Source organism: Bos mutus, chromosome 16 (genome assembly GCF_027580195.1).
Source record: "Bos mutus isolate GX-2022 chromosome 16, NWIPB_WYAK_1.1, whole genome shotgun sequence".
NCBI classification, from domain to species: domain Eukaryota; kingdom Metazoa; phylum Chordata; class Mammalia; order Artiodactyla; family Bovidae; genus Bos; species Bos mutus.
This window is the reverse complement of record NC_091632.1, coordinates 39,078,141-39,100,727: the sequence shown is the minus strand read 5'-3', so window position 1 is coordinate 39,100,727 and position 22,587 is coordinate 39,078,141. Positions and strand designations below refer to the sequence as shown.

The following is a 22,587-nucleotide window of genomic DNA, read 5'->3' as shown; positions in this document are numbered from 1 at the left end:
TTTGTCTAGCTGTTGCAGTGTTTGGCCTCTTCTTGTTGCGGAGCACAGCCTCTAGGTGCATGGGCTTTGGTAGTTGTAGCCCACAGGCTTAGTTGCCCCACAGCATATGGAATCTTTCCGGACCAGGGATTGAACCTATGTCCCCTGCGTTGGCAGGTGGATTCTTAACCACTGGACCACCAGGGAAGTCCCTAGTCAATTTAAAAAATAATATTTAGGTTTCTTTGTTGTTATTCAGTCGCTAAGTCATGTCTAACTCTTTGCAACCCCATGGACTGCAGCATGCCAGGCTTCCCTGACCATCACCAACTCTCAGAGCTTGCTCAAACTCATGTCCATTCAGTTAGTGATGCTATCCAACCATCTCATTCTCTGTCGTTCCCTTCTCTGCCTGCCTTCAATCTTTCCCAGCATCAGGGTCTTTTCCAATGAGTCAGTTCTTTGCTTCATGTGGCCAAAGTATTGGAGTTTCAGTTTCAGCATCAGTTCTTCCAATGAATATTCAGGACTGATTTCCAGAATGAGAAGGAAATAAAGTTCATTAGAGTGGGAGATGCTGTTAGAACAGCGGGCCAGCTCAAGGGAGAACCGATGTTGAACAGGGGTCCTTAGTTCACTTTTATACCCAGGGTACAAGGAGTGGGATAGGAGTCTTGCAGGTCATTTGCTGATTGGATGAGGCATGTATACTGGGAGGCATGTATACTTCTCCCTATGGGGTAGGAGGGGGGACAGATTATACTGTAGTTGCAACATGGGGGAGGGAAGGACAATAAGGGTCTGGTTTTTCTGTTCCTGCATTCCAACACCCTCCTTGGTTTTATCTGCTCTTTTGTCCTTGGGTCACCATGCTAACCAGGGACTGAACCTGGACAACTGCAGTGAAAGCCCAGAATCCTGACCGTTAGTGCCTGTGTGTCGCTTCAGTTGTGTTTCTTTGTGACCCCATGGACTGTAGCCCACCAGGGTCCACTGTCCATGGGATTCTCCAGGCAAGAATACTGGAGTGGGTTGCCACGTCCTTCTCCAGGGGATCTTCCCAACCCAGGGATGGAATCCATGTCTCTTACGTCTTCTGCATCGTTGGTGGATTCTTTACCTAACCACTAGGCATCTGGGGAATTCTCCCTTATTTTCAACCTAAGTAATTATTTTCAGTTAATTTTCAAAGAGATTATACCAATTTATATTCCACCATTGGTGTATGAGAATTCCTGTTGCTTCATATTCATTAGTATATAGTGACATGAAAAAATAATAAAAACAGATGAGGCCTCTCTTTAGGCCTTACCCCCTAGTCCTTTCCCTCAAAGTTTACAAGTGTCAAGCTTATGTCTTTCCAAAAAATTTTGAATAAATTTTTACATGATGCTTTTTATTACAATTTGTAGATAATATTTCTGGTCCAAAGAAAGTGTGTGCAAATTAAGTAACTGCTGCTGTTAAATATGATGCTGTTAGCAAACCTCTCTTGATTCATTCTTATAATATTTATTGCTTATTATGTGCTCTTCTAGGAGCTTGGAATAGACCATGAACAAGACAGTAAAAAATTCCTGCCCTCAGGGCACATTCATTGTGGTTAGGCAAGAAAAACTAAATCTAGGAATAAAATAAATATTAAATGGTATTAAGTGCAAAGGAGAAAAATCAGCCAGAAAAGAGGATAGGGAACATGGAGGGCTTGTAATTTAGATTGGATGGTGGGGAAAGGCCTCGTTTAGAACGTGATATCAAAGACTTGAGGATGTGAGGTGGTGAGCCCATGCGTGCCTGAGGAAAGGGTGGCCCAGGTGTATCTGGGGACTATGGGAGGGGTCAAATGGCTGGGTATGAGCAAGGGGGAGAGCAGGATCAGAGGCCACACGTACAGAGGAAGGAATGGGCAGATTCTGGAATCACAGGGAAACATCATCCCATTCTAGCTATTTAAAAAATTTTTGGCTGAGCTGGGTCTTTGTAGCTTTGCACAGGTTTTCTCTAACTGTGGTGAAAAGTGAAAGAGAAGTCGCTCAGTTGTGTCCGACTCTTTGAGACAGCATGGACTGTAGCCTACCAGGCTCCTCTGTTCATGGGATTTTCCAGGCAAGAACACTGGAGGGGGTTGCTATTTCATTCTCCAGGAGACTTTCCCAACCCAGGGATTGAACCTAGGTTTCCCCCATTGCAGGCAGATACTCTACCATCTGAGCCACCAGCGAAGTCCAACTGTGGTGAGGCAGGGGCTACCCTTTGTTGCGGTAGGCCGCCTTCTCATTGTGGTGGCTTCTTTCTTTGCACAGGCACTAGGGGGTGTGGTTTTTCAGTAGTTTCAGCACTAGGGTTCAGAAGCTGTGGCGAATACCTTAGTTGTTCCACGGGATGTGGAATCTTCCCAAACCAGGGATGCTCAGGTGTCACCTGCACTGGCAGATGGATTCTTATCCACTGAGCCCAGTCTGGAAGTCCCAGACTTATTTTGAACATAGAGAGGGCAGGATTCACCCATGGGCTGGATGAAGGGTATGAGAGGAATTATTAGCTTGAGCAACTGGAAGGAAGGAACTGTAATTTACCAAGATGGGGAAGACTGCAAGAGGACCAAGTCTGGGGGAGTGGGAGATGTCTATTATATAATCACAGCGAGGTGTGGCCTCGGCCAGGGACACAGGAGTCTGGGATTTAGGGGAGCGGTCTAGGCTGGAGCCATCTGGTAGGTAGTTGTTCAATCGATAGGATTTAAAGCCATAAAACAGGATGAGCCCCCAAGAGTCCAAACATTGCTTGGGGGTTCTCCAAAGTCCTGAGAGGAAGGAATGGAGATGGACCACAGCAAGCTGTACAGAGAGGCCAGAAGAGTAGTAGGAGTACGTGGCAAGGAGTAAGCATTTCAAGAAGAGAAGGATCATGCCAGCTCCATACTGTTGAGAAGTCAAGTAAAATGACTTCTGACAAAGGATTATTGGATTTAGCAACTTGCAAGGAATTAGTGACCTTGATAAATTGAGCGGAAGAGACAAAAGCTAGAGTGGAGTGGGTTCCAAATAGAACAGAAGCGGGGGAGGAGGAGAGTGGCTGTGTTTATAAACAGCTCTTTTGGGAAGTTTTGCTGAAAGAGAGGGATGGAAACGGCCCCGCTAGCTTGAGAAGAAAGTAGGAAAAAAAAAACCAAAACAAAACCCTAAAATGGGGAGGTGACAGACTCTTCGAGATCAGTGTAAATCTCATGATGTTTTTGCTAAGGGATTGGGTCCCCCACTGCTCTCCTTTAAAGCAGAGCAACATCATAAACCATTGGCAATCACACACAAGTGGATTACCTCGGACTATGGTTTTTCTCCCTACAGAATCCAGGACACAAGAAGAAGCGGGTTGGCTGTTATCTTCCCTGGCTTCTTCTGGCCTGGGGGGCCCTATCACACCAAACTGCTGACAGATGCTGTCTTGGGCCAAAGGGTAGCCACATCCTTTTCCAAAGGTGCTGATTTTGCTCCACGTTTTTTTTTTTTGTTTGTTTTTTGCCTTACCCTGGGAGGGACGTGGCTATTTAATCCTGAACCACTTAGCCCAGTCCCCAGTCTAGGAATTTCTTCAGCAGGTGGTAGGAGTCAGGTTTTTTGTGTCCTGGCTTTGTCCCCAGATCAGATTTGAGCTATTTGAAGAAAGGAATGTCTCCAAGTCTCACAGTCCTGAGCCCACCTACACATGTAGGGCAGGGCTTCAGGAAATCCTCATTCCTTCGTACTGACTGTCCTGGAATGGCTGTTTAGAGAGTGGGAATGAGCAGGGAAGATGAGCAGAGAGTAAGAAAGGCCCTAACTTCTTCACCTGCTTTCCCTGAACTCATTTCATCTCCCCACAGGTCTGGAAGGTGACTACTATTACACCATTTTATAAATAAGGAATCTGCCTTGCCTACGACTGCAGACCCTGCTAGTGCTCCTGGGTTCCATCACAAGAAATTTATTTCAGGACCAATATTGGAAGAAGTTAAACAGGCTTGGTGATCCTGGATGTTTCCAGCGATTTAATTAGTATAAACGGGGGGAGGAAAAGGTAACCGCAATACACTTCAGTATTCTTGCATGGCAAGTCCCATAGACAGATAAGCCTGATGCGGGTGGGGAGGTGAGAGGGCTACAGTCCATGGGGTTGCAGGAGAGTTGGACACGACTTAGCCACTCAACAACCAACAATAAATAGGGGAGCTTGATTTCTGTGGGTTTTGATTTTTAAAAACCTGACTACAGAAGCAATTTGTGTTCCTGGTAAAAAGCTCGGAAAGAGTCAAGTCTCACAAGGAGTACAAAGTTCTCCAAAATTACGCAGGCAGAGTGATCACTTTTCCTCTATTTCGTGCGCGGATCTGGTCGTGAATTGCATTACAGGGCACTCGTTGTGCAACGTAACAGACCTTTAGGCCTCCTCTCTGCAGGACACGTATCGCTAACCAAAGGCTCGGCTCTCTGGGCAAGTCTTTCAGAAATGACCCAGAGGTGGTTTCCAGCGGGCGGTGTGGACGGATCCCACTTCCCGGCCTCTCTCCAGCAGCTGCGTGTCCCTGCAGCAGAGGCACTCGCTGAGGCCTGATGGTTCCGGGCTCCCAGGTTGGTGCACTCACGTGCCTCCCAGCTCGGCCATGAAGGTTCCTTTACGATAAACCGCCCCCAAATTCCTCTCAGGGCTGATCTGAGAAGGCGCGTGCCTGCCGCGGCCTCCTGCTGGCTTTTCAGCCCACGCAGAAGGCAAGGCCTCAGCGCACGGCCCCGCCGCGCGGTGGGCGCGCCCCTAGGCCCGCGAACTGTCGGGCACGCGCGGGGGAAAGCCCCATATGAACACGCTCCGCGCGGGCCGAGGCTCACTCTCGCCGCCGCCCAGTCCCGTGTAGGCGCCGCCCAACCGCCGCCGAACCTTCTGGAAGCGGCGCCCCTCCGCCGCCAGAACCGGACGCCGGGGGAGCGGACACCGGCCCGGGGGCAGGGCGAGGGCGGGTATGCGGGGCGGAGCTTCGAGGGAAGCTGCGTTCGATTCGCCTTCGGCGACCAGGCCCCGCCTCTCTGGCGCTATGGCTCCTCCTCTCCCCTCCCCCTCCATGGCGCCCCCCGGACTCATTCATTCCGCGCCCGGCCTGCTAGATACCTGCGCGCTCCCTCAGCCGCCCGCCGCCGCCACAATGTCGGGCCCCGCCGCCGAGACCCCGTCTGCCATCCAGATCTGCCGGTAAGAGGGGCGCACGGCGGGCGGGCGGGCGGGCGGGCGGCCAGGGGGCCTGGCGGACCCCCATCGGCCCCACGCTCTCCCCTACCCAGTCCCCGCCTCCGCCGAACCGGTCACCTCCGGATCCTGCCCCCCCGCCGCGGCCGGGATGCTCCTTAGATGCCACAGAGCCGGCAGCCTCCCCGCGCGCCGCCGCGCCGGCCTCCGGCGCATCTCTTGGGCGGCGCCGCGGTCACGCAGGCCGTTTGCGCGAGGAAACGGCGCGGCGCCCTTCCCAGGGCGGGGGTCGGAGCGCGGCCCCCCGCGCCCCGCCCAGCTCCGCCCCGCGGGGTGGCTGAGCATGCTGGGGCCTCACCCCAGGTCCCACTGAGATCCCTAATTCGAGGTCGTTATCCGGGCGGTGGTGCAAAGCCATCCGGATCCCCGGACATGTGCTGCGCAGGTAACCCACTCGGCTGGGCGGCGGCCAGAACCCTTTGAGCCCTGGAGTACGCGCCCGAGTGGGCGAGGGCTGCAGTTACGCAGTCCTTGCAGTACCCTGCCCAGGTTTTGCTGTGGGGGAGGCGGCTGTTAACCGGAAGAAGAGGAAATACCTTTCCCTTCTGACAGCAGAGCGAAGAACAGAGGATGGTCCATTGAGCCCAGAAGCATCTTACAGAATGGGGGTAAAGGGTTCTTGTCAGGGGCCCACCCCAGCCTTCCTCCTCCGGTGCTGGTGGGTAGAGGGCCGGAGGATGCGCAAGACCTCGAGCCGGCTCATTTCCGACCGGAGCAGGGTAACCTCAAGGTTACCTTCCATTCCCTCGAACCGAACGGAAGCGGGTATAGCCTGAGCTGAGGAAGGGCGAGGAGTCTGGAAGGCCCTGCAGGCGCTGAGCCTGCAGGCAGGGCCTGTGCTTCCTGCACCACTGACAGTGACAGCACCTTCCTATTTGGCTCGGCTCCTCAGATTCTGAGGTTTGGCGTCACACTGACTTTGGGTTCAAGCCAAGTTAGTTTCCTGAGGATATTGACGTCTCGGAAGAGACAAAGGCTAGGCGCGCTGAGCTGGATCCGTGGGGTCCCCTGAATCCAGTCCTACTTCTGACTCAGTCGGAGTCCTGTCCCGACCTCAAGGTCAGTTTTGACTTTTCTAGGGAGAGGAAATTTTTGAGAGAGCCTTGTGCCATTGATTTGTTATTGGCTGTGTGACTGTCCTGGCCCCACCTTCTCCAGGTTTAGGGGGATAGTAATCGAAGTAACTGATCCTAAGAGACAGACAGGCCTGGAATCAGGTTCTTGGGGTCAGTCTCTACCTCATGATGGCCAAGTGACCTTGGAGCTCATCATTTACAAAGGGTTTGTTCATTATTTGCGTCTGGTTTGGTGTGCCCGGCATTTCCGGGAGGGTGGATGACAGGGATCCTAGGAGACTCTTAAGGTCATTCAGCCACAGGAGGAGGGAGGGGGTGCAGCTCCTGACAGGTCTCCTGTCTCCAGACCCACCTGTTTTCCACCTGCTCCCTGCAAAAGTAGATACTGATTTCAGTCTACTCATGGAAGGCTGGGCTTTTATTTATTAATACTTCATCAGGATGGTGAATAGCCATCTATACATAGTACTTTTTTAAAAACCAGCTTCTAATATAGTTAATAAACAGCCTTAGGCACTTACACATGGGCCCACACTTCTTGCTCATAATGCCTGCTTACTTGGTTGCCTCTCTGATTTCACAGTGGCACGTTGTCTTGGATTTGGGACATGGGGGTGGGATCCCTGGTGGAGGTGAGCCTCAGGTGGCCAACACAACTGTCAAAGAGAGTGGAAGGGGGTTGTGATGAGGTCCCTGGTCACAAGGACTTGGCCCAGAGAAACCCCAGGACACTGTAGTGGAGGTAGCAGCAGGGTGGAGCCCTTTAAGGACATCTGAGCAGACACCTCTTGTTGAAAGAGGAGCCTTCTGGCCTAGAGCAGCCCAGCCATGAATTTAATTAAGTGTCCCTGGTTGCCTTCAAGGAGTGAAATCCCCCGAGGGAGGGTTCCCAGCTTAGGGAGTTCACAGTCTAGCAGGGAGAGGATCCCACAACCTCCACCATCCTAGACAAGAGTTGTCCCATGCTCTTGGTTCAGAAGGAGGTGTTGAAGGGAGAGGGGCTCTAAAGGCTGGGGAAGGCAGTGCCAGGTCTAGCTGTGAATATGGCCTCTGCCTCTTGGAAGCTGGCTAACTTTTTGACCCTCATTTTATCATGCGTGCTCCAGATGCTAAACAAAGTGTTATCCAGGGCCTGGCAGAATGGCTTCCACTTTGTAAGTACATGGAAGCTTTTTTTGTCTGAGAAGCGGGACCCAGACTCAGGAAGCTGAGGGCGTGGTTGGAATGCCAGTTTGGCCTCTTGCTGGTGTGGGCTTCAGACCTCAGTATTCTTGTCTTGTGCCTGTTGTTACTGTGAGATATAAAACCTTTAGCACAGTGCTGCTGCTGCTAAGTCGCTTCAGTCGTGTCTGACTCTTTGCGACCCCATAGACGGCAGCCCACTAGGCTCCTCTGTCCCTGGGATTCTCCAGGCAAGAATACTGGAGCGGGTTGCCATTTCCTTCTCCAATGCATGAAAGTGAAAGGTGAAAGTGAAATCGCTCAGTCATGCCCAACTCTTAGCACTAGGCAGTTGTAAACAAAAGGAGCAGTTTACCTCAGAGCCTGAACTTTGGATAGCAAGCCACTGCGGTGTGCTGTCTCCTTCTTTTCTTTCCTGGATGCAGCCGGGGATCAAACCTGTGCTTCCTGCATTGAAAGCGAGGTGTCTTAACAGCTGGACTGCCAGGGAAGTCCCATGTACCTTCGTTATGATTGAGCCCCACAAGAAAGCTCTGCAACAGCATTTAAAGTCTCAGAAGAGCCTTTTTCTTTGGTTTTATTCTTAGTGATGCTAATTCATATTTTGTTAACAAATTGCTTTTTCCCTTGTTTGACCCAGAGTTCTAGAATGTCAGATGGGAATGACCCCCAGAAACTCCCAGCCCAACTCTGTCATTTTACAGATAGGGGAAAATGAGGCTCTCAGAGGTTACAGACTTGGACCAGGGTGGCCTTGGACCCAGCTAGCCAAGGGAGTGAAGGCAACTGGTGGGTTGTTCCCTGTCAGGTGTTCCATTGTGGTTTTTTTGGTTTTTTTTTTGCCACACCTTATGGCTCGTGGGACTTCCCTGACCAGGAACTGAACCTGCATCCCCTGCAGGGGAAGCACAGTCTTAGCCACTGGACACAAGGGAAGTCCCCCACTGTCATGTTTTGTCTACTGCTCAAGCTCACATTCACATCTAGTTGTGAGGCTCAATTGTGGCATCAGCATGGGCCCCTAGTAGGAGCTCCTAGGTGTTGGTCCAAATGAAGTTAAAGGTCATGTCCCATAAAGAGTGTGATGGAGATGCTCTGTGTCTGCAGCGTGCCGGGCACTAGCCACAAGTGGCTACTGAGTGGCGATTGAGGTGCAGTTGGATGTGGAGGATTGTTGCGTAAGTCATGTCGGACTCTTGTGACTCCATGAACTGTAGCACACCAGGCTCCTCTGTCCATGGGATTTCCCAGGCAAGAATACTGGAGTGGGTTGCCATTTCCTTCTCCAGGGGAATCTTCCCCACCCAAGGATCGAACCCAACCCAAGGATTGAACCCTTGTCTCCTGCACGGGCAGGCAGGTTCTTTACCACTGAGCCACCAGGGGAGTCCCACATTTAAATTTGTTTAAGTGTAAACAGGCTGGCTTCCTGTGGCTGGTGGCTACCTTATGGGACAGTGTAGTAAGGAGAGGATTTTAAAAACCAGGATTCCTGGTACGTCTCTGATGGCAAGGTTTCCTAAGGGAAGCTTGGGGAAACTTTGTGGGGACTGTAGTTAGCTCTCCAGCAACAGAGCCAATGGAGAGAGACCTTGGCAGACACAGTCTCCCGGGCAGGTAACCTGGAATCCTTTGTTTGTAGGTAGATGTGTCAAGTCCACAAGGTTTTCTTTTGCTTGCCCTGCTTTTCCATGTAAATCTGCTCCTAAGTGTCTTGAGCTCAGGGACTGCTTTGTTTTCTCTTGTGCCAGGAATGCCCAGCAAAGCACCTGATGCCAATAAAGATGAATGAAATGGACCTGAATTTTAGTACAATTACACCTCATTTTATTGCGTTTCAATTTATTGCGTTTTGAAGGTTGTTGTTCATTGTTCAGTAGCTAAGTTATGTCCGACTCTTTGGGACCACATGGACTGCAGCATGCCAGGCTTCCCTGTCCTTCACTATCTCCTGGAGTTTGCTCAAATTCATGTCCGTTGAGTCAGTGATGCCATCCAACCATCTTGTCCTCTGTTGCCCCCCTTTCCTCCTGCCTTCATTCTTTCCCAGCATCAGGGTCTTTTCCAATGAGTCAGTTCTTCGCATCAGGTGGCCAAAGTATTGGAACTTTAGCTTCAGCATCCGTCCTTCCAGTGAATATTCAGGACTGATTTCCTTTAGGATTGACTGGTCTGATCTCCTTGCAGTCTAAGGGACTCTCAAGTCTTTTCCAACATCACAGTTTGAAAGCATCAATTCTTCTGTGCTAGACCTTCTTTATGCTCCAGCTTTCACATCCATACGTGACTATTGGAAAAGCCATATCTTTGACTATACAGACCTTTGTCTGTAAAGTGACTTGTCTGCTTTTTAATACGCTGTCTAGGTTTGTCATAGCTTTGCCAAGGAGCAACCACCTTTTATTTTTTATTTTTTTGGAGCAACTGCCTTTTAATTTCATGGCTGCAGTCACTGTCCACATTGATTTGGGAGCCCAAGAAAAGAAAATCTGTCCTGTTTCTACTTTTTCACCATCTATTTGCCCTGAAGTGACGGGACCAGATACCGCGATCTTTGTTTTTTGAAGGTTGAATTTTAAGCCAGCTTTTTCACTCTCCTCTTTCACCTTCATCAATAGGCTCTTTAGTTTCTCTTTGCTTTCTGCCATAAGAGTGGTGTCATCTACATATCTGAGGTTGTTGATATTTCTCCTGGCAATCTTGATTCCAGCTTGTGATTTCCAGCATGGCATTTCACATAATGTACTCTGCATATAAGTTAAATAAGCAGGGTGACAGTATACGGCTGGTGGTGGTGTTCAGTTGCCTAATTGTGTCCGACTCTTTGTGACCCCCATGGATTGCAGCGTGCCAGGTCTTTCTGTCCCTCACCACCTCCCAGAGTTTGTCCAAGTTCATGTCCATTGCATTGGTGATAGGTACAGTTGGTAGATATGCCAGTAAAGATGAATGGATGGACCTGAATTTAGTACAGGTACACCTCATTGTGTCTCACTTAATTCCAGAATGAAGGTAATGTATTTTTTTGTTGTTGTTGTTGCAAACTGAAGGTTTTGTGGCCACTTTGCATTGTCAGGTAATGGTTAGCAATTTTTTTTTTAAACATTTATTAATTTTTTTGGCCACGTTAGCATTTTTTTAAAACACTTATTCATTTATTTGGCTGCGTTGTGTCTTGGTTGCAGCATGTGAGCTCTTTGTTGTGGCACCAGGGTGCCTTTTGTTTCAGAGCATGGGCTCAGTAGTTGTGGTCCACAGGCTTAGTTACTCCAAGGCATGTGAGATCTTAGTTCCCCAACCAGGGATCAAACCCATGTCCCCTGCATTGCAAAGCAAATTCTTAACCAGTGGACCACCAGGGAATTCCTGAGGGTTAGCATTTTTTTGGTGATAAATTCTTTTTAATTAAAAATTTTTTTAATTGAAGCATAGTTACTGTATAATATTATACAAGTTATAGGTATACAATATAGGTGGGCTTCCCTGGTGGCTCAGCAGTAAAGAATCCACCTGCAATACAGGAGCTGCAGGAGACACAGGTTGATCCCTGGGTTGGGAAGATCCCCTGGAGGAGGGCATGGCAACCCACTCTGGTATTCTTGCCTGGCGAATCCCAAGGACAGAGGAATTTGGCAAGCTACAGTTCATAGTATCGCAAAGAGTCAGACACGACTGACTTAGCATGCATGCATATACGATATAGATATGCAGTGTAGTCAGTGCTCAGTCATGTCCAACTCTCTGTGGCTCCATGGACTGTAGCCTGCCAGGCTTCTCTATCTATGGAATTGTCCAGGCAAGAATACTTGAATGTGTTGCCATGTCTTCCTCCAGGAGGTCTTCCTGACCCAGGGATGGAACCTGCGTCTCCTGCATTGGCAGGTGGATTCTTTACCACTAACACCAGCTGGGAAATCCATACTCCATTTATAGTTATAAATATTGGCTATATTCCCCATGCCGTAGGTATAAAATAAAATGTTTTTTAAGTTAAGGGGTGTACCCTATTTTTTTAGGCATAATCCTATTGCACATTTAATAGTGTAACTTTTGTATGCACTGGAAACCAAAACAGTCCTGTGATTTGCTTTATTGCGATATGCGTTTTACTAGAACTGAACTCACAATATTTTCGAAGTAGGCCTGTTTGGAATTTTTTTCTCTTCGGGGCTTTGTCTTTGGGCTCACAGCAGAGTTAATAAAAACACAGAATCTGAGTTAGAGAAACCACACTTGAAGGTAGTGTTCTGGAACATTCCATAAAACGATGCCCAGTGCTGGCTTCCTTCCTGTGGAGATGTGGGCGCTTGTGGCTGAAGATGCAGTCCTTGCAGCCCAGGGAGCCTGTGGTGGGTGAGGCTGTGCTCACCCACCATCCCACCTCCGCCTGTAACCTGGCCAGGCAGCCCAGGAGTTGCGTTCCCCCGTGGGTGGGCTTTCTCTGGGGAGGGGGTCCCAACCTGGGGTGGTGACTGTGTGTATGAACCTCCTGGTCCACTTCCTTTTACTCTCAGAGGTATCCTGAGGAGGAGGGTAAACTCTCTGGTCACGTACTCACAGGCTACCTATATCTGACCAACAGAGGAACCTTGTTATAAATCCTGATTTCCTGTATACAAATGATTTCAGTAGAAAATCAACAAAATCTGATTTTAGAGTGTTTATGAGATACTTGGGGGAAACTTGACTAGTCCCTCGATAAAGATGCTAAGGAATTTCTGGGTTTTTCATTGTCCACGCCATGAGGCCTGTGGGACCCTAGGTCCCAGACCAGGGATTGAACCCACAGGCCCTGCAGTGGAAATACGGAGTCTTAACCCCTGGACTACCAGGGAAGTCCCTGTGAACTTTTTCCATAATTACCCAAAGCTGGAAAGAACTCACATCTTCATTGTCTGATAAAGAGATAATGAAAAGTACTCGGCAACAGCAGCAAGAATCACTGATACACACACACACAAAACTCAAAGAGCTACACTGAGTATCTGACTCCATTAATGAGAAATTCTAGAAAAGGCAGAACTGTAGTGATAGAAAGCAGGCCTGTGTGCCAGGGGCCAGAGCTGGGGGGAAACCAAGTGCAGAGGGGCAGGAGGGCACTTTGTGCTGTGCTGGAAATGTTCCGTCACAGCTGTGGTCCCTTACACAGGTGTGTGGTGGGAAGGGGGACCCCTTAAGGCCAGGGCCAGAGAACAGGACTCTTGTCTAACACACAGAAATGAACTGTCTGAGGAGACACATGAGCTGACACAAAGCAAGAGATGTTATTGGCGAGGGGCGCCTGGGCGGAGAGAAGTAGGGTAAGGGAGCCCAGGAGGACTGCTCTGCCTGGTGGCTCGCAGTCTTGGGTTTTATGGTGATGGGGTTAGTTTCTGGGATGTCCTTGGTCAATCATACCCTCGTGGTGGCACACAGGTAGCTCAGGCAAGATGGATGCCAGAGAAAGGATTCTGGGAGTTGGTCAGACATATGGTGTCTCCTTTTGACCTTTGCTGAGCTCTTCTGGTTGGTGGTGACTTACTAGTTCCGTGTTCCTTACGAGGTTCTCCTGTTGTAAAATAACTCACACAAATGACGACTAGGGTTGCCTGGCCAGGGTGGGCGGTTTCAGAGTGTGCTTCCCCTCACAGGTGTATACACTTTTCAAAAGTGAACTGTAGGTGATTTTATGGTACACACATTGTACCTCAGTAAAGGTTATTACTATTTTTTAAAAAGCCATAACTACAATGCAATTACCTCACCTTAAGAAAAAAAAAGGGGAATTCTCTGGCAGTCCATTGGTGAGGTTCCGCATGCTATGAAGTGCAGTCAAAAAGAAAAGTGTTCACAACTGCAGATTTCAAAACGTTTTGAACGTAGCTGAGGAAACTTGAGCACTTACTTGATATTTAGTGCTATTGAGAGGATCTCCTTTCTGCTTGTTAAATGGGATGCTGCCAAATTCACAAGCTGTTGAGTAAAGCCAATTAGAAAAAGTTATATTAATGAAATTGTATTGTTTTAGGTGGGTAATTGTTTTGTGGTTGTTTTTATTTTTATTCTTTGGCCCTGCGGCATGGCTTGTGGGATCTTAGTTCCCTGACCAGGGATTGAACCTGGGGCCTTGGCAGTGAAAGTGCCAAATCCTAACCACTGAACTGCCAGAGAATTCCTGTAGTCTGGTTTTAAAACAGAGTCTTCATCTCTTGGAGGAAATGCTGAGATATTTACAAATGCCAACCTGTGCCCTCTGAGATTTCTTTCAGTCTTGTTACCAAGTCCAAGCTCGCTCTGCTCATCACACAACAGGCCAGTGAATTCGAGAGATGAGGTGTTGAGGCAAGGAAAATGACTGTATTCGGAAAGCCAGCTGACCGAGAAGATGGCAGGCTAGCGCCTCAAAATAACCATCTTCTTGGGGTCTGGATGCAGGTTCTTTTATACATCAGAGAGAAAGAAACAAGGAGGACTAAAGTCAAAAGGCAGAATGGAGACGGAGGTGCAGTGGGGAAGTAAAGTGAAAGGGTCTTCAGTCTTATAAAACATCTCCAAGGGAATGGCCAGCCTTAGAAGGGGTGTGTTAATCTCTTCTATTCACAGCTTGTTACTGTTCAGTCTTTCAGTTGTGTGGACTCTTTGTGACCCCATGGACTGTAGTACACCAGGCCTCCCTGTCCATCACCAACTCCCAAAGCTTGCTCAAACTCATGTCCATTGAGTTGATGATGCCATTCAACCGTCTCATCCTCTGTCGTCCCCTTCTCCTGCCTTCAATCTTTCCCAGCATCAGGGTCTTTTATAAAGCATTGGCTCTTCACATCAGGTGGCCAAAGTATTGGAGTTTCAGCTGCAGCATCAGTCCTTCTAATGAATATTCAGGATTGATTTCCTTTAGGATCGACTGGTTTGGTCTGGGACAAACTGTCTCTCCAGAAGCTGAACAAAGGCTCCTTAGTTTACAGTCAAGCAGAGGGGCAGGGTCTTCCAGGCCCGCCATTAAGTATGATTATAATAACAAAAGCAATGGAAAGCAAGTCAAAAAAACAGTTGCACTGTGGAGTCAAAATAGGCTTCTTCCCTGCATCAGTCACACCTGGAAGCCAGAGGGGAGCCAGAGCCCACCTTTTGAAGCTGTTTGCTGGGGACTTTGGAACCTACTGCCTTCTCTCTACTGGGGAAAGCCTCTTAATGTTGTCCACATTAAAGAATAAGAAAGTGAAAGTGAAGTCACTCAGTCGTGTCCGACTCTTTGCGACCCGTGGACTGTACTGTAGCCCACCAAACTCCTCCGTCCATGGGATTCTCCAGGCAAGAATACTGGAGTGGGTTGCCATTTCCTTCTCCAGGAGATCTTCCCGACCCAGGGATCTGTCACGCGAGTGTATGTTCCTTGGTTCTTTGTCTCGTCACAACAAAGATTTGGAGCAACGGACATTGAAGCGCTCGGCGCGCACAGCTCTCGGGTCTTGGAGAAACCGTGCTACAGCTCTTAGGCAAATCAGTGTTACAGCTCTATTTTATGTAGAAGATAGCAGGAGAGAGAGAGAGAGAGAGAGAGAAAGAAAAGAGCGCAGGCACCCGGGAGAGAGAGTCCATGAGAAAGCGATTTGGCTCCTCCTTTTATATGTTTTTTTCCTCCACCTGGGCCTGCCCTATGTAAATTGGGCTTAGCCAGGAGTGCTGTTTGTTCTGCCTGAAGTCTTCACTCTGGTCCTCGGACCTTCCTTGTCTTTTAGCCACCACCATTTTGGACTCCTTTTCCCTATTCTACTTACCTAACATTCCCCCCTCAAGAGATGGGAGGCCCAATTCTTTGGGAATAGGGGCGTTGAGGTAGTCCTTATAGCGGTGTCCAAGGGCGTGTGATGTTTTCCGTGGTCGGCTGTAGTTTTGTACCTTTGTTGAACTGGCACTGAATGTTGTAGCTGGTTGACCCGGGCAGAGACAAAACAGGTTAGACAACTGACAGTACATGGAATAATCATAAGCATCATCAATATAGCATAACAAGGACTAGTAGGGACATTGGTCAATTTTAAATTCACATCGCCACGATAGCTCAAGTCCCTCCTTGTTCAGGGATCAGAAGATATATCTCCTGTCTGTCTTGGAGTACAGTCTCTGTCTAGCTGTGTTGGCTCCTTAGAGTTATCCTGAGAAATCTTATCCCCAGAAACCAGATTTTAGGGGTGTTCATTAGAATGGCACTCACTGGTAGTTCTGAATAGGTATCTGAAATCTCCCAGGGGCTCACAGGTGTATTGAGTGTCCTCTTCTGTTTTTTTCCATGGTTTGACTCGTGAGTAGTGAATCCAGGAGTCATGTCCTGGTACCTTGACTATGGGGGTAGAAAGTATTACAGGGTAGGGGCCCTTCCACGTGGGCTGGAGTTGAGCCTTTGGGGACCCATCTTTCCAGATTTTAATTAGGACTTGAGTTCCTGGAGCATATAGTGGTGACTCTTTAGAATCTTTTGGGTCCTGGTTCATACCCCACAAGCGTATATCCTGTTGGAATTGCCCAATGGCTATGGTATAAGACTGGAGGGTCTGAACCTCTGGATCTAGGATCTCTGGATCATTGACATAAACAAAAGGTCTCCCATATAGCATCTCATAAGGACTAAGACCAACCTGTTCCTTAGGGGCAATGCGGGTGCGGAGGAGAGCTATTGGTAAAGCCTCCTTCCATCCCAGGGAGGTCTCCTGGGTTATCTTTTTTATCGCTGATTTTAAGAATTGATTGGCTCTTTCTACTTTTCCTGAAGATTGAGGCCTCCAGGCACAATGGAGATAATAAGTAATGCCCAATGCTTTCGAGACTCCTTGGGTGACCTTAGAAGTAAATGATGTCCCATTGTCACTTTGTAATGACCTGGGCAGACCATATCTTGGAATGATTTCATGGAGCAGGTTTTTTTTTACCACCTCCTCAGCCTTCTCAGTCCGGGTGGGAAAGCCTTCAATCCATCCTGTGAATGTATCTATCATAACTAATAGGTACTTATACCCTTGAGAAACTGGCATCTGGGTGAAGTCCATCTGCCAGTCCTCTCCTGGGTAGGCCCCACATCGTTGGATGGGCTGGCCCAGCTCGGGTCTTTGAGCTCCTTGGGGGTTGTTTAATTGGCAAGTGGGACAAGAGGAGACCACCTGTATTATAGTTGTTTGGAAGCCTGTTCCTCTGAAGGACTTTTCTAGTAATCTTTGGAGGGCCTTTTCTCCTAAATGAGTAGTGGCATGTAAGGAGTTAACCAACTTCCATTGGAGGTTTCCAGGCAGAAAAAGGAGTCCCTCCTTTTGGAACCACCCCATATGATCTTCTTGAAAGCCCTCGCTCTTAGCTTTAAGAGTCTCACCTTCAGTATATGAAGGAGTTTCTGGCAAATTAGTCTGTGGAACTAAGGTGGCAATCCCTATTAGGTCATGGTTCTGTAATGCTGCTCTCCTAGCTGCCTGATCAGCTGCTTGGTTCCCTCGTGCCACTTCCGTGTTCCCTTTTTGGTGTCCTTTACAGTGGGAGACTGAAACCTCTGGGCAGATGGACTTCCTCCAAGAGTCGAAGAATCTGATCACCATATTTGATTGGGGACCCTCGGGTGGTCAAGGGGCCCCTTTCTTTCCAAACAGCCGCATGTGCATGTAGCACCAGAAAGGCATACTTGAAGTCAGTGTAAATGGCTATTCTTTTTCCTTTTCCCAGCTCTAAAGCTCGAGTCAGGGCTATGAGCTCAGCTAATTGGGCTGAAGTACCTGGTGGCAGAGGCTTAGCCTCTATGGTCTCAAAATTGGAGACTACTGCATACCCGGCTCTTCTTTTTCCATCCACGACAAAGCTGCTCCCATCAGTGTACCAGATTTCCTCAGGATTGGTCAGAGGATCTTCTGACAATCCCTCTCGGGGTTTTGTCCAGTGGTCCAAGGTTTCTAGACAAGAGTGAAATGGGAGACAGCCCTCGGGGGTAGGTAGGAGGGTGGCTGGGTTAAGAACCTCACAAGGGGATATAGTGAGGCCTGGATTTTCCATCAGCATTACTTGATATCTGAGGATTCTTTGATCAGACATCCATAAATGGTCTCTCCCATTTAGGAGTTGTTTTACTTGGTGGCTGGTAAAAATAGTTAGTTTGTCCCCAAAGGAGAGTTTTAAAGCATCTTCTATCATGATCGCAATAGCTGCAAGATTTCGAAGGCAGGGGGGCCAACCTCGGGAAGTTGGATTGAGCCTCTTGGATAAGTAAGCTACAGGCTGGGGCTCAGATCCCAGCCTTTGAGTTAACACTCCCAAGGCTATTCCCTCCCTTTCATGGACATAAAGTTGGAATGCTTTTTCTGGGTCTGGCAACCTCAAGGCAGGTGCCTGAGTTAAGGCCTGTTTTAGTGTAGCCTCTGCCTCCTTTTGAGGAGTTCCCCACATCAGTGGGATTGAATCATCTCGTCCCTTTAAGCTTTCATATAAGGGCTGGGCAATTAGACCATAGTTGGGTATCCAGATTCTACAATAACCAGTTAGCCCCAGGAAAGCTCGCAATTGTTTTCGAGTCGTGGGGGAGGGCAACTGGAGGATTCCTTGTACCCAATCAGAGGACAGCCTCCTGGACCCGTGTGTAATCTGAACTCCCAGGTAAGTGACCTTTGTCTCGACCATCTGTGCCTTAGCACCGGAGACTTTATATCCCCTTTCTGCCAAGAAGTTTAGAACCTGAACTGCATGTTGTTGGGCACTTTTCTTATCTGGAGAGCAGATTAGTAGGTCATCTACGTATTGTAATATTTTCCCATTAGGTCCTAGGTCCAGATCTAGGAGATCCCAGCTAAGGGCCTGTCCAAACAGGTGGGGGCTATCTCTGAAGCCCTGAGGTAATACTGTCCAAGTCATCTGTTGGTGTTTTTCTCCTGGGGCCTCCCACTCAAAGGCAAAAAGGTATTGGGATTCTTTAGCCAGTGATATGCAAAAAAATGCATCTTTGAGATCCAAGACTGTAAACCATTTGGCACTGGGTGGGATTTCTCCCAAGATTACATAGGGATTGGGTACTGTGGGATGGAGGGGGACTACAGCTTCATTTATGATCCGGAGATCTTGAACCATTCGCCAGGTTCCATCTTTTTTCTTTACTGAGAGGATTGGGGTGTTACATGGCGAACTGGTAGGGACCAATAGCCCACAAGCAAGGAATTTATTTATTAAAGGCTGTAGTCCCTCCCGAGCCTCTCTTTTGAGAGGATATTGTTTCTGGTTAGGAAACCGAGTGGGATCTCAGAGGACAATGATGACCGGTTCAGCTTGGTAGGCTTGTCCAGGAATCCCCTGATCCCACACCTGGGGGTTAATTTTGTCTTCCCATAGTTTTTGGTCCCTCTCTATTGGAGGTGTAATGGGTTCTTCAGTAGTAACCAGGAGCTGTAGAGCTCTAGGGGCTGAAGAACTTCCCATCACAAGGGTGGTCCCCAGTTTAGTGAGTATATCTCTTCCCAATAAGGGGGTAGGACACTCAGGGACCACCAGAAACTGGTGAGAAAATATTTGTCCATCCCAGCAACAAAGAAGTGCTCGGGTGAATCTTTTAGTAGTTGCTTTTCCTGTAGCACCCAAAATGGTACAGGTTTTGGAGGAGAAGGCTCTGGAGTAGGAGATCAAGACAGAGTAGGTAGCTCCTGTGTCAACCAAGAAATTCTCGGACCTACCTGCCACATCCAGTTGCACCCTTGGCTCCAGCCCCATGATGGTTATCTGTGACAGGCGGGCTGGCTGGAGCGGCCCGCTTCAGTGCTCTTGAACCATCATGAGGGTAGGCTTGGCGCTTGACCTTGAGGCTCTTGGGTCCTGAGGGCAGAGTGCTGCCCAATGTCCCAGTTGATGGCATTTGTGGCAAGCCATTCTAGGAGACTTGTCCAAAGCCATTCTTTGACCCAATGCCCCGCCTGTCTACAGATTAGGCATCTGCCTTGTCCCTCAAGGACTTGGGGTTTGCCATAGGGCTTCTCTGGAGGGCGGCCAGGATCTGGGCATGCCTTGTCTCTTTCTTTCTCTCCTTCTCCTGGGCCTTGGCCTCCTCCTGTTCCCTGTTATAAAAGGTATTGGTAGCTGTCTGGACCATCTCATCTAAAGAGGCAGCAGGGTCCTGCTACTGTAGCTGCTGTAACTTATTTCTGATATCTGATGCACACTGGGACAGGAATTTGTCCTTTAAAATCACCCGTCCCTCGTAAGAGTCTAAGTCCAGGTTGGTAAACTTTTGGAGTGCCTCTTTTAGCCTCTCCAGAAAGGCAATGGGGTTCTCATTGGGCTCCTGAGTTATTGCTAAGACTGGGCACAGTCCCACAAGTAATAGGCTTCTTTATGTTTCCATGGGTGGACTTCCTTAGGGGTAAGTCTTTCTAAAGCTTATCCTACCCAGAACTGTTACAACCTGAGAGCCAGGCGTCCCCAGGTCAGGGTGCAGATCCCGAGGCAGGCTGAGGCGTGACAGCCTCCTAGAGATCGAATCCCCCGGCAGGTCGAGGCGTGATGGCCTCCCGAGGATTGGGTCCCTGGGCAGGTCGAGGCGTGACGACCTCCTGGGACCCCCCAGACTGGAGTTTGGGTGTCCCCAAGATCTCCAGTGTGACCAGTATTGGGTAGGATTAGGGGGTTGGATATTATAGAGTATTTCCTTCCCAAGGCCACCTATTTTCTGGTTGTCTCTTCAGAAGATTGTAGAGGCAACCTTGTGGGTCTGGATGGGGCTTAGGAAAAGAGCATGAAACAGGACGGAACGGGGCAAAGCACAACCTTTGAAAGAATGACATAGCACAAGGGTATAATGTAAACCAATTAGAATCAGTTGGGTCCAAGATGACAAGTCAAATTCAAGTAAACCTTAATCCCCAATCTATAAGGCAACAGACACACCCAGAGGTGGCAGGACAGCTCCAAGGCACAAGGTCAGAAGAGGGAGGAGTGGGTGGTTCCCCTATGGCTGGGATGATCCCCTCACAAAACCTAGCCAGGCCTAATACCATGGCCTTGCCCTCGGTTCACACCGTGAAGGGTGGCTTCTCTCTGGGTCCTAACAAATCCACTTCTTATCGCTTTGTATCTCAATGAATTTTTACAGTGAGACATCAGAGCCTGAGTTTCTTTAGTTTTGGCCGGGCTTGAGTCCCGGGAGAGAGCTGAAGGACAGGAGGAAAAAGCAGTGGGAAAAATGTGCCAAGGAATCCCCTACATAGCCCACTGGAAGATTTGCTAAATATCTGACCAGTGCTCGCAGTTTCATTGGTCTGATCCTTGGCACAGAGAAGAGAAAGGACAGAAGAACCCCCACCGGCTTGGGTAACAGCTACTGGGGCTCAGCAGATAGCGCCTTTGGGACATGCTGAGGAATAGCCTCTCCAGAGTCCCTCAGTTGTGCCCCTGCCACCCGCCTGTTTGCGGGAGGTTCGAGGAAACAAGAAACGAGAGATTGTACAGGTCCCTCCAGCCATAGGAGCGAGGACCTCTTACCTTAACCGGAGGTCTCCTGGAATCTGAGACTGGGCCGCGTGAGCTTTCTGCTGAGTTCATTTTTCGCTGTCCTGGTTTCCAGCACGATGGGCTTTCCCCAGCACTGGGTTTCTTCACCTTCCGCTTCTAGCGTGGGAGCTTCGCTGAGTTGGGCTCCTGTTGTGCTTGGCCTCTTCCACGCAGAGGTTGTTTCAGCCAGCTTATATCCGAGTCACGGCAGCATAGATGTCACACAAGGAGCGCAGGCACGCGGGAAAGAGAGTCCGTGAGAAAGCGCTTTGGCTCCTCCTTTTATATGTTTTTTCCCTCCACCTGGGCCTGCCCTATGTAAATTGGGCTTAGCCAGGAGTGCTGTTTGTTCTGCCTGAAGTCTTCACTCGGTCCTCGGACCTTCCTTGTCTTTTAGCCACCGCCATTTTGGACTCCTTTTCCCTATTCTACCTACCTAACATACCTACCTAACAGATCGAACCCAGGTCTCTCACGTTGCAGGCAGACGCTTTAACCTCTGCGCCACCAGGGAAGCCCTTAAATATAAGAATACAGTTTCTCAGAAAACCTCCTATAGAGACACAGAACTTCAGATCCAAGTACTAACATCAAAGATTTCAAAAGGAGGGAAGGAAGCCAGGTTGAAAGAAGAAGGGGGAGGAGGCGGGAGAGGGGGGGCGAAAGGGGTGCCCTTACAGACGTCTCCTGCCACCTACAGATACCCAGGTGTTATGGGACTTTTCCCTGGGCCCCCAGAGAAGGGAGGACTGGAACTCCACCCTACCAGAAATCAGACCAGACCAGACCAGAACCAGAATTCGAGTGCTCTGCCAAGAGGAGGTGATCAGTCTCCAATCCTCAGCTCAGGCTGAGGGCCCTTCAACCAGATTCCTGCATCCAGGACCGGGGGACTAGAAAAACAGAAGGATAGGAAGGGTTAAGGAGAGGAAAGAGAGAGGGAAGGGGAGAGAGGTCAATAAAGTCTCTTGTTCCTTACTGGTCAAGGAGGGACTTTTCCTGGTGGTCCAGTGGTTAAGAATTCGTCTGCCAATGCAGGGTACACGGGTTCCATCCCTGGTCCAGGAAGATCCCACATACCACAACTAAGACCCAGCATAGCCAAAGAAAAAGTAGTAAAAAGGAGTCACAGCTCCACCCTCTGTTTCTTGGGAGTCCGGGGCAGGGAACGTGTGTCTTCCTTGGCTCTAGAGCCTCACATGGCGACCATGAACTTCCGCCCTGCGGTGGTGGCGTCTTGCTCACCTGAGCGGTCTCTGGACCCAGCCTTCTCTGGACCCAGCCTTCGTGTCCACCTGCTGTGCGGAGGCCCTTCCAGCGGGCGGGGGCGCGGGAGGGGGCTGGGGCTGCTCCTGCTTGTCTGCCTGCCTGCCTGACTGATGGTCCTGGAGGCTGAACCTTCGTGGGCGTGGTTTACAGCCCCACCCATTTCCTCCAGTCCCACCACGCTGTGATCCTGTGGATACCTTTATTCTTCGTTTGCTTATCAGAGAGCCCAGCTCAGTGACTTCATGCTGGGTCACAGATGTATCTTGGGCCCTGCAGCCTGTGAGAGCCACGGCAGCTGCCAGCTGCGTGGAGGAGGGGCCATCCCGGG

General features: G+C 49.4%; 1 protein-coding gene, 1 long non-coding RNA gene and 1 other non-coding gene across 7 annotated transcripts in view; 1 reads left to right on the top strand and 2 right to left on the bottom strand.

Annotated features, from left to right (window-relative positions):
• Positions 1-4,847: 4,847 nt before the first annotated feature.
• Positions 4,848-22,587, top strand: part of ACOT7 (acyl-CoA thioesterase 7) — a 108,131-nt gene continuing 90,391 nt past the window's right edge. Inside the window, exon 1 of the mRNA XM_070385125.1 lies at positions 4,848-5,199. Within this exon, the coding sequence (XP_070241226.1) occupies positions 4,973-5,199 (227 nt within the window). The 5' untranslated portion in view covers positions 4,848-4,972. The remainder of the gene's footprint in view (positions 5,200-22,587) is intronic.
• On the bottom strand, positions 11,730-22,536 carry LOC138991263 (uncharacterized). Of its 5 annotated transcripts, none has more exons than XR_011467263.1 (3): positions 21,970-22,536; positions 20,982-21,883; positions 11,730-17,419 (listed from the first exon to the last, which is right to left on the bottom strand). It is a non-coding gene; the product is annotated as an uncharacterized lncRNA (long non-coding RNA). The 5 variants fall into 5 exon arrangements; XR_011467260.1 differs by having other exon boundaries at positions 11,730-15,418; positions 17,246-21,883; positions 21,970-22,535; XR_011467264.1 differs by having other exon boundaries at positions 11,730-12,082; positions 13,396-21,883; positions 21,970-22,532.
• Positions 13,589-13,661, bottom strand: TRNAE-UUC (transfer RNA glutamic acid (anticodon UUC)). The gene has a single exon. It is a non-coding gene; the product is annotated as a tRNA-Glu (tRNA).